The 15,804-nt window shown below is 49.0% G+C and overlaps 1 protein-coding gene across 4 annotated transcripts in view; it reads right to left on the minus strand.

Annotated features, from left to right (window-relative positions):
• Positions 1-10,054: 10,054 nt before the first annotated feature.
• The window catches only part of MLPH (melanophilin), a 74,037-nt gene continuing 68,287 nt past the window's right edge, over positions 10,055-15,804 (minus strand). For all 4 annotated transcript variants that reach the window (XM_011929610.1, XM_011929609.1, XM_011929608.1 and 1 more), the window contains 3 exons: positions 14,799-14,856; positions 11,650-11,750; positions 10,055-10,482 (listed from right to left, as the gene is read on the minus strand). In XM_011929610.1, coding sequence (XP_011785000.1) covers positions 10,456-10,482; positions 11,650-11,750; positions 14,799-14,856 — 186 coding nt within the window. In that variant the 3' untranslated portion in view covers positions 10,055-10,455. The remainder of the gene's footprint in view (positions 10,483-11,649; positions 11,751-14,798; positions 14,857-15,804) is intronic.

Below are 15,804 nucleotides of genomic sequence, written 5' to 3' on the forward strand. Positions count from 1 at the left end.
TGCTCAGGGCTAGCTTCAGCTGCCAGGAGAGCAGGCAGGGTCTCACCCTGACCCACACTCAGACAGAAAGGGAAGATTTTACAAAGTAGCAAAGCAGAGGACCCAAGCTCCAGCGCCTGGATGTGCTACTCACCGCTCTCGAGTGTGGTAGAGGCGCTGTCCTGGCTACCGGCGCAGTGGGGCCGAGGAGGCGGGAGCCTCTCTCCCCCTTTTATAGCCGCTGAAGAGGATGAGAGAACGAAGCCAGCACCCCCAGGTGCCCTCCCCCAAGCCAGCCTGTCTCCCTCAAAGGGCGGCATCAGGAGCAAGCCTGTGTCTTTTCTCGTTCCTTTATTTTTTAAAAAAACTCTCATCAGCGACGCAATTTGTTCCTTCCTGGGTTATATAATTTCATTTGGACCAAGTGGTTTTAAAACACATTAGCTTCCCTTCTTTGCGCCCGCCTTCGGGCAGACTGCAGAGTCAAGTGTCCGCTGGGCCTCACAGATGAGGCTCCTGGGCTCCTTCCAGTCCTCTCTCCCTGCCTTTAAATCACCACCTTCAAGGGAAAGGTGAGAAGGAGCAGTCACCAAAGCCCAGCACTGCAGCTTTGTATCTCCGTGATCTTCTCCGTCCTCGTTCATTCACCTGCCTGACTGTCCTAACTGCATTTGTCGTATGCACACCATAGCTTCCTCATTCTGTAACTTACACGCAGGGGCCATGCTAATCTTCTCTGCATCGTTCCAATTTTAGTATATGTGCTTTGGAAGCCGGCGCTCTATAACTTACAATAGGTGGTTTCTGGACTTTTACGTCTTCATAATGTTTAACATAAACAAGTTTATTATTCTCATAAGACAAGTTTATTTTTATTATAAAAGAAATGAATGTATTTTTATTATTAAAGCAGCTTATATACATTTGGAAAAAAATTAGTGCATACAACAAAATAGAAAAAATAGCACTGATCATGTTAAAGAAGCCTCTTGTGGCTGGGAGTGGTGGCTCGTGCCTGTAATCCCAGCACATTGGGAGACCAAGGCGGGTGGATCATGATGTCAGGACTTTGAGAGCAGCCTAAACAACATGGTGAAACCCTGTCTCTACTAAAAATACAAAAATCAGTCGGGCATGGTGGCGCGTGCCTGTAATCCCAGCTACTCAGGAGGCTGAGGCAGGAGAATCACTTCAACCCCCAGGAGGTGGAAGTTGGAGTGAGCTGAGATTGCGCCACTGCACTGCAGCCTGGGCGACAGAGCAAGACTCAGAAAAAAAGCCTTTTGCTTCTACATTTGATGCACTTTCTTCTAGTGAGCTTCCCATATATTTTCTGGGTAGATTGATCACATTTATACATGTTGAATTTCATTCTTTTCACTTAACACTATAACAATCACATCCTCAAGATGCTAAAAATCTGTAAGTTTGTGCCATTTTCAGTAACTGTGCAATGTTCTACCATTTAACGTGGACCTAAATCATTCATGTTCTGAATAATTATAGGTTATACTCATGACCACTTATATGCAGTTGAGTACAATCTTTTTAAGGAACATTTCTGGAGAGGAAACTTGGCACGTGCTTCCTGTGGATTGGTGCAGATGGTCAATGTGCCACTTCTGTCCTTTAGGAAAAGTTTCTGGGCAATTCTTTCCCCTTCAGGGAACAGGACACAGTCAACTTCTTCCTTGTTACATGGTTGCTTTATCCCAGTGACACAGGTTTGTGGCTGGTGGGCTCCCTGGGAGCTCTGGAGTCCAGGGGTGGCTGGTGGCGGAAGTAGGGTAAGAAGCAGGAGAAGGGTGACGGGGTGGGACACGCAGCTCCCAGCTTGGGCTGCTGATTCGAGTTACTTGGAAGCCTTAAAAACTTCCCAATGCCTGGGCTCTACCTGGAATGAATTCATTCAGAATTCCTGGGGGTAGCTCAGGCATCAGAGATGATGAAAAGCTCCCCATCCATAGATTTTACCCATAGTTTTTGCAAATGTAGGTTGAGTATCCCAAATCCAAAAACCCCCAATCTGAAACTTTTTGAGTGCTGAGCTGATGCTCAAAGGAAATGTTCACTGAAGCATTTTGGATTTTAAATTTGGGATGCTCAACTTGTGAGTATAGTGCAAATATTTCAAAATCTTCCCCCCCAAACCCTCAAAATCCCAAACTATACTGGTCCAAAGTACTTTAGATAAGGGAACTCGACCTGTAGTGGTGATGGTGATGGTTAAGAATCACCATCTTGGAGGTGGGTTTTCTGTCCAGTGCTAGGTCTACCTGGAGCAACAGAAACTGAGACTCCAGGACCTGGGGGCAGCTTCCTGGGCATCCACCACTGGAGTGTGTGTGTGTGTGTGTGTGTGTGTGTGTAAAGCAGCTCTGTCACAGTGTGGCACTGGCATCTTGCCACTTTGGGAGTCCACCAGTGGGAGGCAGCAGGCGGGCTGGGCGGTAGCACAGGCATCAATCCTGCTTACGCCACCTCCACGTGGAAACCAATGGCGTCCATCAGAGGCCTCAGAACTGCTGAGAGGCTGTTCTGAGAACTGGCTGGCTGGAGATGCTGTGACGGCGAGTGAGGTGTGGGCTGCCCTTGCAATAATGTCCCAAGACTGCAGGCCTGGCCCGGGGCTCTCAGGCTGCACATGGCTTCAGTGTCCTTTGAGAAATGAATCCCACAGATGGGGTTTGACTGTAGACAGGCAATCAGGGAGCTTCTCCCTGTTCCCTATTTAACTGGGTCATGGGCCTCAGGACAGGCAGAGCCAAGCACTCTTGGTCCAGCATCTGTTGGTCAGTATTTCATCCAGAACGTGATGTGGCCACTTGAGTTGTAACACGTACAAACTAGAACCTGTGCAGGAAAGTCGCCTCCCTGGGGAAGGTACAACTGCCTGCCATGCTACCCTCCTGGAGGCCACGGGAATAATGAGAACAAAGATGCTGACTGCCACACCTTCCAGTCCTAATTTTCTAAGCTACTTATTTATTTATTTATTATTTTATTTTATTTTTTTGAGACAGAGTCTAGCTCTGTCGCCCAGGCTGGAGTGCAGTGGTGCAATCTCGGCTCACTGCAACCTCCACTTCCCAGGTTCAAGTGATTCTCCTGTCTCAGCCTCCTAAGTAGCTGGGACTACAGGCATCCACCACCATGTCTGGCTAACTTTTGTATTTTTAGTAGAGATGGGGTTTCACTATGTTGGCCAGGCTGGTCTCCAACTCCTGACCTCAAATGATCTACCCACCTTGGCCTCGCAAGGTGCTGGGATGACAGGCATAAGCCACTGCACCCGGCCAGCTATTGATTAATTCTCGTGTGCCTTTCTTCATTGAATGAAGTGGTCACAGTGGTTTTCTCATTTACTCTGTTAACACAGTGGACCACAAAAATAGATTTTCTTTTTCTACCATTAAAGAATTCCTGGCTCTCTTGGGATGAACCTTACCTTGTTAAGATACAATAGGTTTTCTAATAGATTCCGGGATTTGTTTCATTAATACTTTATTTAGAATAGATCTTTTAGGTTGTGCTCAGTGGTTCACACCTGTAATACAAGCACATTTCTGGGAGGCTGAGGTAGAAAAATTGCTTGAAGCCAGGAGACTGAGACCAGCCTGAGCAACATAGCAACACCCTATCTCTGCAAAAAAGAAAACTTAATGTATGGAATAAATATGTTAAAATATGTTGCCTTTACTTCTCCTTCCTCACATTGCATTCAGTAGGAAGGTCTTATCAGTCTTATGAAAGAGGAGCCATGCTTCCCCTTTTTCCTGTCCTCTGGAAGAGATCTGATAAAGACAAGAATTCCAGAGCTGTCTGGGAGACATATGGGGTAGGGCTTGGGCTGAGGTGAGGGACAGAAAAGGAGTGAGCTGGGAGGTCATGGGCTGGGGTTTTCCAGACTGAGGGCTGGGGGCTAAGATGGGAACTTTGGGGATGGTCAGTCGTGGGCAGGTGTTTGAGAAGCCCTAGAGGGTGGCCAGGTGGCTGCTTGCTGGGCCTGGAACCCTTTATTTCTTTATTTGCTTGCATTTGAGACCCCAAAGAGGCCCAGAGCTCTTTAATGAGGTCTCAGTCATAAACCTGAACATGGGCATGGCCAGAGGACAGGTGGCTGTGAGCAGCCCGGGAAAAGTGGGCACACCTGAGAGAAGGCAAGACGAGGACAGGTGTCGGGGGGTGGACAGAGAAAAAGGACTCAGTGAATGACCCGGAGAAAGTACCAGGGAGGAGGGTCTTGCGGGGAGAAGCGGGGAGAAGCAGGGAGAAGTGAAGGAGGCAGGTGGCCCCACAGCAAAGAAGGGATCGTCCGAATCAGGGACTGTATCACGGCGCCCACCTGCCAGCTCCTTTGCTTGTGGTCTGTAGGTGATGCTCCAAATCCAATCTTGAACACAGGACTGGCAAACTTCTTCCATAACGGGCCAGATAGTAAATGTGCCCAGCTTTGTGGGCCATAGGATCTTGGTGGCAGCTGGCCAAATCTGCTGTTGTAGCAGGAAAGCAGCCATGGGGAAAAGGCAGATGAATGGGTGTGGCTGGGCTCCCATGAAACCTCTTAGGAAGACAGGCCGCAGCTGGCTTTGGCCCAGTGTGCCGTTTGCTGCCCTGAATCTAGCTCTCCAGCTGGCAAACTGTTGCAACAGGTGTGCACTCGACACCGTGAGAACCTCATGCTGTTAGGCAGTGACCTGTTTCTGAAACCCATTGTGTAAAGTGGGAGAACAAAAGAACTCACTGTGTGGGAGTGTTGTGCTGTGTGAACGGGTTGAAGTGACCTGCTGCTCTGCTTGTCCAGGCAAGGCAATCTCTCCTTTGGCACGGGCTGTCTCTAGGTTGACCAGCAACTCACATGTACATGGCCCTGCCCATCTATCTCTTGGGCATCTGGAACAATAAGTTGTGGCCACTGGAGCGAATAGTCCTAGAGTTGGGGTTGGAGAAGCCATTGAGAGAGGCCACCTGCTGAGCAGGCTAAGGAGCAGTTCATGGTCAAGGGAGAAGAGAAGGCCACAAGGGGAACTGAGAAGCCTCGAGGCCATGGCCACTGCAGGGCCACCCCAGCCCCTGTTCCTGCTGCACTGGATTGCTGGGTTTCCCTAGGTTCCCAGGAGAAGGCTCTGTAGTCCTCTCACGCTCGCTATTTCACTTGGGCTGGTTTCAGTGGATTTCTGCTCTTTGCAATTAAAGGAACCCCAAGGCCAGGTGCAGTGGCTCACGCCTGTGATCTCAGCAGGGATTTGGGAGACCGAGGCAGGTGGATCACTTGAGGCCAGGAGTTCGAGACCAGCCTGGCCAACATGGCAAAACCCTGTCTCTACTAAAAATACAAAAATTGGCCAGGTGTGCTGGCCGGCACCTGTAATCCCAGCTACTTGGGAGGCTGAGACAGAAGAATCACTTAAATCAGGGAAGCAAAGGTTGTAGTGAGCCTAGATTGTGCCACTGCACTCTAGCCTGGAAGACAGAGGAGGGCTCTGTCTCTAAATAAATAAATAAATATAAAAAAAAAAGCACCCCAAGTTGAGAGCCTCCCTCCCTCATAGTCTTTCTTTCTGTACTTAACATGGTGGAGAGGACCCTACTCTGGGGTGCATTTCAGTTTTGAGATCTTTGAACTTTCACCCCAACATGGTAAATGTACAGCCTGTAGCAGGTACTTGGTAAGTAGTAACAGCACCATGATGGACAGTTGGTTTTGATGGATAGCTGGTTTTGGTTTTGGTTCTTGGACCACAATGGTGCTCTGTAGTGGGTTGGAGTCTCCCATCTGGAATCTCAATATGACCTTATTTGGAAACTAGGATCTTTGCAGATGTAATTAGTTAAGATGAGGTCATCATCCTGGATTAATGTGAATCCCAAATCCAGTGACTGGTGTCCTGATAAGAAGAAGACAGATGTGCAGAGATGCACAGGGAGGAAGGTAATGTGAAGATGGAAGCAGGGACTGGAGGGAGGCAGCTACAAGCCAAGGAAGACCAAGGATGCCAGCAACCCCACAGCTGGAAGGGGCCAGAAACTGCCTGCCCTCAGGCCCTGCAGATGGAAATGACCCTGCTGACGCTGTGATTTTGGACTCTGGCCTCCTGAACTGTGAGGGAATAACTTTGTGTTGTAATCCCCAGTTTGTGGGGATTTGTTATGGCACCCACAGGAAACTAATGCAGGGCTTCAAATGTGTGTCTGAGTGGACTGATGAAATGTCTCTCCCTTGTGCTTGTTCCCAGAAGAAACTGGACCATAGCTGTGGCCTGTGTGTGTCTTCTGGCCTCCTAGGAAGACATTACACAGCCTGATGGGAGAGGTAACCTCGGGAATTGGAAGTCATCAAATTGAAGCTGTGGAACAGCCACTGCAAGAGCAACATTCAGTTACCAGAAAAGCTGTTTCTGATGTAGATGGCTTCTGAAAATCCAGACTCCTATGAAATTTTATAGCACTACTCTTTGTAAATTAGAAAGCTGCTTTTGAGATGTGAGTCATCCAGAAAGTGGCATCTCTGAGAACTGAGAGAGAAAGTGCTAGTGAGAGTTGAGCAGCAGAGGAAGGCTTTCCTACCCCAAGTGGCCATGACTCTGGGACCTTGGCATTGCATTTGTGATAAAAATAAATGGTGTTCCCCTACCCTCACACATGGCTCCCATCTAACCAGTTTACAAGTTTCAAACACAGACACACTGAACATCAGACAAGGCTCTTACATAGGGACTGTGCATCGGTCAAGGTTCTTCAGAGAAGCAGAGCCAATAGGGTGTGTGTGTGTGGAGAGAGAGAGAGGAGAGAGAACAGAGAGAGAGAGAGGAAGGGAGAGAGAGAGAGAGAGGGAGGAAGGGAGAGAGAGAGAGAGAGAGACAGACAGACAGAGAGAGAGAGAGTGTGAGAGCACGCCAGAGAAGAGATTTAGTCTAAGGAATGGGCTCATAAGATTGCAGGGCCTAGGAAGTCTGAATCCTGCAGGACTAGCCATCAGGCTGGAGACCCAGGGAAGAACTGAAGTTGTAACTGGAGTCTGAAGGCTGTCTGGAGGCAGAACTCCTTCCTCCTCATGGCACATCAATCTTTTCTCTTAAGACCTGCAACTGGCTGGGTTAGGCTCACCCACTTTATGGCAGGTTATCTGCTTTAAAGTCTACTGATTTAAACCTTAACCACATCTACAAAATACCTTCATAGACACATCTTGGCTGGTGTTTTATCAGACATCGGGGCACCACAGCTGAGCCAAACTGACCCATAAAATTAACAATCATAGATTGTTACAAGTGTCTGTAGTGATGTAGCAAAATACTCCTTTCCCCAGCATAGCCATTTCCTTGGAATTCTGAGCCCAGATGCCACTGAGCTGCAGCTGTGTTCACTGGAAATAACTGAGCAGTTTGCTCATTTAGGTACCAGCAAGGATGTCTCTGGGAAGACTTTGCTGTAGATATTTTCAGGGGAATATGGGTAGCATACACAGGTAAAACACTTCTTTCTGGGGCTGGCTCTTTCCTGGGAATACATAGGTGTGAGGTAATGTTTGGAATGGGCTTTACTCACCTACCAGTATATTAACTTGTAGGAGTTTTAATTAAAAGCTAATATGTGAACGAATGTCTGGAAAGACTTAACAGTGGTTGCTAGTTGGTAGATGATTCTTTTTCTTTTGTGTATCTTTTTTTCTTTTGCATATCTATCTTTTCTGTTTTATCCTAATAAAATAGAGATTTCATACGTAATAAATATTCTCTATAAGAATAACTTTGAAGTTACGAGCATTGTGAGTATGTGAGGTTACTTGGCTGTCACCAGCATGCTAAAGTGGATAGCTGGGGTCTCAGAAGCCCAGCGAGTGACAATACCATTACTGTTACTCCTTTGGGGATGGGTTTTTGGCCCCCAGTAAAGTGGGTTCTTTTGGATATAGCTGTTGGAAAGTGAAAATCCTTGGAACTTACAGAAACAATGACTTGATATAAAATCAGTGAAACTGCAACACTGTAATGCATGGTTGGTTTGATCCCTGAGAGCTGGGAGCTACACCTGTCAAATTGTGTTTCACCCCAATAATCTGCAGTGAGGCAGGGCATCCCTTATGTTGGATACTGGATTATCTGGGGAGTGCAATTTTGTTGTATACTCACAGTTCATTTGTAAGAAGCACTTTTGGGAGATCTGTGCATTCAACTCTTCCTAAAACTTTTTTCTTTTTCCCCTTATAAATAAGACTGTTGGAGGATAAAACTTTGGAGAAATCTTTTAAATGCTTGTCTCTAATCTCCATCTGGAGTCATAGAGAAACCACTGACTTCTGTCAATCCGTAGCTGGAAACAAAGAGCCAGCAGCTGTACTGGTTGGGGTACACCAGACTCCGGGATCCCTGACCTGCCTGTATGCAGCTTCCACTACACGTGTCTCCAGAATAGCCATCTACTAGGAAAGGAATTCTGAAGAATTCTTTTCATTTATTTATTATTAATTTTTTTTAAGAGACAGGGTCTCACTCTATTGCCCAGACTGGAGTACAGTCATGCGATCATGGCTCACTGCAGCCTCAATCTCCAGGGCTCAAGTGATCCTCCTGCTTCAGCCTCCTAAGGTAGGTAGGACTACAGGCATGTACCATCATGCTTGGGTAATTTTTTGTTTTGTTTTTTGTAGAGATGGGATCTCACTATGTTGCCCAGGAGGCCTCAAACTCCTGGCCTCAAGCAATTCTCCCACCTTGGCCTCTCAAAAGACTGGGATAATAGGTATGAGCCACTTTGCCTAGCCTGAATAATTTTTTCAAAAAATAGAATTTATAAGTAATGTTGGGAATTATATGGAAAAACTCCCATGTTTTTATCTGATGCCACAAGGAGTCAGAGAAATAGCTGTTAATGTGTGCTCACAGGTCTCCTGAAGATGCAGGAGTATCTGCCTCCCGGCAAGACACTTTGAGATTCAAACTTTAGTTTTAAGTGAGAGATTGGAGAGCTCCTGGAAGTGTCCTATTCAGAGAGGGTAGGAAACACTTAACTTGGTCAACCCTTGAAGACAAAAGGCTTGCCTCTTTTTTTTTTTTTTTTTTTTTGAGACAGAGTCTTGCTCTGTCACCCAGGCTGGAGTGCTGTGGCCGGATCTCAGCTCACTGCAAGCCCCGCCTCCCGGGTTCACGCCATTCTCCTGCCTCAGCCTCCCGAGTAGCTGGGACTACAGGCACCCGCCACCTCGCCCGGCTAGTTTTTTTTGTAGCTTTTAGTAGAGACGGGGTTTCACCGTGTTAGCCAGGATGGTCTCGATCTCCTGACCTCGTGATCCGCCCGTCTCGGCCTCCCAAAGTGCTGGGATTACAGGCTTGAGCCACCGCGCCCGGCCAAGGCTTGCCTCTTGTCTCTACTGTTTGATTCCGAAGGAAGCCACTCCTCTCAGCACCCCCTCTGACAAAAACAGTGCAGCCATTGGGTCCTGTCTAGGGTGAACCTCAGGGAGGGTGAGATGTGATTACTGTTAGGATGTTCAAAGGCAGCTTTGGGGAGTCTTGGAGGGCTCTGCTTAAAACTGGATGGCGCACACAGATATTAGGAAATAACTCTGAGTCCCAGGCTGTCTGAGAGGAGGTCATCTATGTAACCGAGGGGCGAGTGGCAAGCTGACCTGTGGCCTCTGCACCCCCATCCTTGGCAGGCATTCCTCATTGGTTGTGACCCTCTGTCCTCTGCCCCACTGGATCTGTTGCAGTGAGTGTCAGAGCCAGGCTAGAACCAGACTTCTTCCCTGCCCATCTGGATCTCTGCCTGCTGTCTCTCCCTCTCCCAGCAGGCTTTCTGCACTAGCATCTGAGCATGTATCAGATGCTCACTTGCTGCCATGTGCAGGCTCTGCCCTTGACCACAGTGTAATTTCCCCTGGTCTACAGATCACATGGGAACTTGCAGAGTGAGTGCACGTAGTGTGGGGGCTGGGGTGTCTATTCCTCCCTCAGTATTCAGCAGGTCATTAGTTCAGTCACTTGTCTGGATGCCTAATTTCCAATCACACCCACAAGAAATAAGCATACATCTGCTCACACCCCGATATAGACCATCAAGAATACACATATAGTTGGTGCCTTAACTGAGTCATCTTTTTTCCATTTCATTCATGAAAGCAACATAAGAAAGCCAAGAGTGAAAGAGGTAAAAGATCACAGTATAAAGGTCTTCTGTGTGTCCTTCAAAGGTTTACACAACATTGTCCTAAAGGGAAGTCACAGCAGCTTAGCTGTTTCTCACAGATCAGAGGGGCTGGTGGGGTGGCCAGGAGTCATCAGTAAACCCAAATGAGCAGTGCAGGACTGAATGTCGCTGTCCCCTTGCAAGGGGAGTCCACGTGGAGGGTGCTCCTTGTTTCTCACTGGGATGGTGACTGTGTACAGTGATAAGTGCAGAGCCAATGAGGGACAGGATGGCCGTGGTGGAGGGAAAAGAGTGCAGGGCTCCTCTGTTGCTCTGTCCTGTCCCCTGTTAGGGCTGGTGGGCCACCACAGGCTTCTGTAAAGTACAAACACACACAGGTATATAACACAGACACACATGGGCGTGTAGCCCACAGGTTTCTGTAAAGGACAAACACACACAGGCATGTAACACAGACACACATGGGTGTGTACATACAAATATACAAGTGTGTACATGGATGTGCACATCAGTACACACAAACTTAGATTATACATTTGTGCACACATGCACGTGGGGCAAGAGAATAGGATCTGGAGGCAGGGAACGTAAGGCCAATTCGTGCTAACTTCCTAGAACTGAATCAAAATGAAAACCCCACCTCTCCACGCCCGAGGAACAAAAAGTCCAGCGGCTACTCCCTTTGCTATGCCCCCTTTCCTCTGCATCGCAGATGAAAATGGAAAGTACCTCGGATTGGTCCCCTCCCACAACCAATCAGACTAGTCATCGGCCAAGTTTTCATGTGTAAATTTGTAACTTCCCTTCAGCCTCCGATTGGTTGCCTCCTGCGACCGATCACATTGATTGGGTCCACTCCTTCATTTGCATAGGATATAACCCAGTAACCAATGGGAAAACTCTGGAGGGCACTTAAAGTCCAGAAAATGCTGTAACCAGGCTCCTGAGCCACTGGCTCTAGCCTGTTCCCACTCTGTGGAATGAACATCCTTTTCAATAAATCTGTGCTTTCGTTGTGGTAACACACACACTTGGGTGTGTGAGCAGGTACATACACATGGGTGTGCACACACAGGCATGCACACAGTACACACAAATGCACACAGGAGTGAACGCAGCCACACACATACACACATGGACAAGTTGGTCAAACGCTGGGTTTGCGTTCTTTACAATATTAGGTGAACTCCCTTGGGGTTTTTTACTTAGCCTCTCTCTGCCTCTGTTTTCTTAGCTATAAATTGGGGTCAATGACACAGGTCCTCGTCCAATGGGGTGTGTGGACAGCAAGTATTTGAAAATTTAAAGCTCTAAAACACAAGAAGATATTATTCTAATTTCAGAGTATTTAGATGTTCAAGCCCTTGTTGGCAAAGACTTTACTTTTTGCTTTGATTCTCTGGTCTGAATCCTTGTTTTGTTTATCTCCATTTTCTTTGCTCTGAAGACTTAATATTAACACATAAATCTGCCGGGTCACTGAATTTTAAAAACTCCTCAGAGAATGAGAGAAAACTTTACCGCGAAGGTGTGGCTGGCCATTCCTTTCCTCCCGTTGGGGTTTCTCTGTGTCAGTGAGCCTCGGTACACTGATTTCCAATCAAAAGAATCATCATCTTTGCCTTTGGGGAAAACAGAGAGAGGGACGGTGCTTTATCAACCACATACCTAGCCCAAACAAGTGCCTTGGCCTCCTCAGACATTTAAAAGGTAGAATAAAAATGGACATATCCCCTTTTAAGAAGTTTCCACATCACATATTTTTAACAAGGCATTTACATTTCAGGTTTCATGGAAATAAACAGTTTTGCCGACTTCTTTCTCCTTTGCTTTGGAGCAGGCATTAATGTACTACCTCACTGTGGCCCCAGAAATCCTCACACTAATGAAACAGCAGAAAGGCCCATTGCACTGCACTGGTGTGCGGTCTCTGTCTTTTCTTTTTCCTTTTCTTTTCTTTTCTTTTTCTTTGAGACAAAGTCTTGCTCTGTCACCCAGGCTGGAGTGCAGTGGCGCAATCTTAGCTCACTGCAACCTCCGCCTCCGGGATTCAAGTAATTCTCCTACCTCAGCCTCCCAAGTAGCTGGGACTACAGGTGTGCACCACCATGCCTGGCTAATTTTTGTATTTTTTGGTAGAGATGGGGTTTCACCATGTTGGCCAGGCTGGTCTCGAACTCCTGACCTCAAGTGATCTGCCCGCCTCGGCCTCCTGAAATGCTGGGATTATAGGTGTGAGCCACCATACCCAGATTCCTTGCCTTTCCTTTGTGACACGGCAACAGCCCAAGGGGTCTCAGACTCTGACCCTCATCACGGGGGCCCCTCCTAGGGCCGTGGCTGTGTAACTGGGGGCATCTGGCCTCACATCCTAGTTGAGTGTTGGTGTTCAGGTGGCTGCTGCAGGCCCTTCTTCACTTTTGCATGTCTTCTGTGCCCTGCCTGACTGGAGCCAGTTGCCAGGGCTCCTGAGAGCTGACTGTGTGCACCTCTTCCTGACCCCACACTTGGTGACATCAGCTGGGAACTTGCGATCAGCCAGAGTGGGAGCATTTACGCCACAGAAACTGGCACATGCTACAAGCCAGGCCTTTGTTCCTTTCCTCTTTTGGGAGTTGGCTCAGCAGCATGCTCCTGTCGTGCTGTTCTCTCTGCAGGGTCATCTGGCCTGGCCTGCCGACCCTCCGTCCCTGCTCCAGGACTAACCTCTGTGGAGGGAATCACCTAGCTTGGGGGATCATGACTCCTGAGGAGTGAAGTCACATGAGGCCCCGCAGACCCTGGGACGGAGGCCCGAGGACCTGCCAGCGTGTGGGGCTGGCCTCTGTAGACAGTGAAAAGCCCCCTTGGCCACCCTTGGCAGAGGGTGGTGATGATGGCTGGGAGACATGCGAAGGTCGGGCCTCAACTTTGCTGTTCAGACCCCGAAATGCCTGTGAGCTATCAGGGGGCCAGGGGTGAGCTATTCTGGCCTTGGACTGGACATGAGTGAGGTCTCTGGATAGGACAGAGTCTACCCTTCACGAAACCATTCATACAGAGGATGCAAGGAATCGCGCTTTGTCCTCCTGCTACAAACATGAACTTCTCGGCCGGGCATGGTGGCTCCCGCCTGTAATCCCAGCACTTCGGGAGGCCAAGGTGGGTGCATCACCTGACGTCAGGAGTTCGAGATCAGCCTGGCCAACATGGTAAAACCCCATCTGTACTAAAAATACAAAATTAGCCAGGCATGGTGGCGGGCACTTGTAATCCCAGCTTCTCGGAAGGCAGAGGCAGGAGAATCACTTGAACCCGGGAGGTGGAGGTTGCAGTGAGCTGAGATCACACCATTGCACTCCAGCCTGGGCCACAGAGTAAGATTCTGTTTCAACAAAACAAAACAAAACAAGAATCTTCACCTGGATTTCAGCCCATGAGACGTGCTGGAAACTCCCCTCAGAGCCAGCACGTGGATCTCCAGGAGCCCCTGCTGGCCACTCCTTAGCAGGTCATCTCTGGCAAAGTCACTCTCCTGGCTGGTGATCCTGAATCTGGGATTAGCCCCAAAGGGCCTTGGGTACCAGCTCCATCCCAGGATTGACCAGAATGTGTGCTACGCTGGGAGCTCAGGGGGTGCAAAGAGCGATCTGGCATGGACGTGGGGTGGCTGACTGACCAAGGAGTGAGCTGATTGGAAAGAGGGATCGGTGTGCTGGGTGTTGCAGGGAGGTGATGGAGAGCCCTGGGGGAGACGCTTCATACTTGGCCCCGGAGGACTTCACAGGACAGAGATGGGCACGGAGGGAGCGCACCCAGGTGTGGAGGCACGTGCTTGTGTGGGGCACTCCGAAACCAGCGTCTGCTGTGTGTTGTTCCACGCATGGGAAGGAAGTGCATGCTTGGGTGGGTGTAGTACAGGGCCGGCTGACTCCAGTGTGCGACAAATGGCCAAAGTCTGCAGGGCTATGCTAAGAAATCCCACTTCATTCTGCAGGCAGCTGGGAGCCAAGGGCTGCTTGTGAGCAGAGGAGGGACACACGCTGTCTGCTAGGACCGCAGCTGTGGCAGAGTCTGAACGATGGTGTGTGTGAGGACACAGCTCAGAAAACAGGGACAACAGATCAATGCAACAATGCTTGGGGGCCTGAAACAGCTCGACAGCAGAGGGACGGGGCTCTGAACGGGGAGAGGAGCTGCCAGCCTCCGGTGAGCAGTGGTTGGGTCACAAGTTGAGTGAATGAAATGAGCACACAGATACCCCAAGAGCCCGACCACGTGCTGGGGAGGCCTCACATCCCATTAGTCCAGGACAAAGCTAACGTCCCTGTCACCACCAAGCCTTCAAGGAAGGCTAAATGATGACCCGTACTTTCTGTAAGAAGGCCAGAAACTGTGTACCATGTTAGGACAATTTATGTAGAAAAACATGGAAATGCCACCACCATCACCCCTGTCACCAGGGCCGCCTTTGCACGCTTAAAGCAGAGCAGCAAGTTCCAGCTGTCTGGAACACCAACGTGCTGGGTCCTGAGGGTGACCCGAGCGGCACTGGGAACGATTTTTGGGAGTCAGGACATGAGATATGTCCCACAGATTATGAAGAAACACACAGAGCTGCGACTGGTCATTTTCCTCCCTGGAGCTCATTTCCCAGGCTCACGGGGGTGCGGGGAGCAGAGGGCTCTTACCTTGATTTTTCAGGGAATTACTGAACTTTCTTCTCAGAAGATAGGGCGCAGCCATTGCCTGGAAGAAACAGAGTGTCTCCAGGCTTCATCCAATTGTGGTGTTTGGGAATTGTGAACTGATTTTTGGTTTCTTATTGCTCTTCCAGTTTCTAATTAACCAGGCTCACTGTTTTCTGCTCTCTAGCAATATTTGAACTTTTAGCAACATTAGAATGGACATTTTCAATAAATTAAGCACTAAATGTCTGAAATAAGAGATGCTCAGCTTTGGGGGAGCTGCCACATTTGGGTGGTATGGCAGAAGGAGTATAAGTTTCTGCCCTGCAGGTCTGCTTCAGATCCCAGCACTACCCCCTTACCACTGTGTGACATGGGCAATTAATTCACTTCTTTTTTGTCTGAGACGGAGTCTCAGTCTGTCACCCAGGCTGGAGCGCAGTGGTGCGATCTTGGCTCACTGCAAGCTCCGCCTCCTGGGTTCACACCATTCTCTTGCCTCAGCCTCCTGAGTAGCTGGGACTACAGGCGTCTGCCACCACGCCCGGCTAATTTTGTTTTTTGTATTTTTAGTAGAGATGGGGTTTCACCATGTTAGCCAGGATGGTCTCCATCTCCTGACCTCGTGATCCGCCTGCCTCGGCCTCCTGAAATGCTGGGATTATAGGTGTGAGCCACCATACCCAGATTCCTTGCCTTTCCTTTGTGACATGGCAACAGCCCAAGGGGTCTCAGACTCTGACCCTCATCACGGGGGCCCCTCCTAGGGCCGTGGCTGTGTAACTGGGGGCATCTGGCCTCACATCCTAGTTGAGTGTTGGTGTTCAGGTGGCTGCTGCAGGCCCTTCTTCACTTTTGCATGTCTTCTGTGCCCTGCCTGACTGGAGCCAGTTGCCAGGGCTCCTGAGAGCTGACTGTGTGCACCTCTTCCTGACCCCACACTTGGTGACATCAGCTGGGAACTTGCGATCAGCCAGAGTGGGAGCATTTACGCCACAGAAACTGGCAC

The sequence above is a fragment of the Colobus angolensis genome, unplaced genomic scaffold (genome assembly GCF_000951035.1).
Source record: "Colobus angolensis palliatus isolate OR3802 unplaced genomic scaffold, Cang.pa_1.0 Scaffold82, whole genome shotgun sequence".
NCBI classification, from domain to species: domain Eukaryota; kingdom Metazoa; phylum Chordata; class Mammalia; order Primates; family Cercopithecidae; genus Colobus; species Colobus angolensis.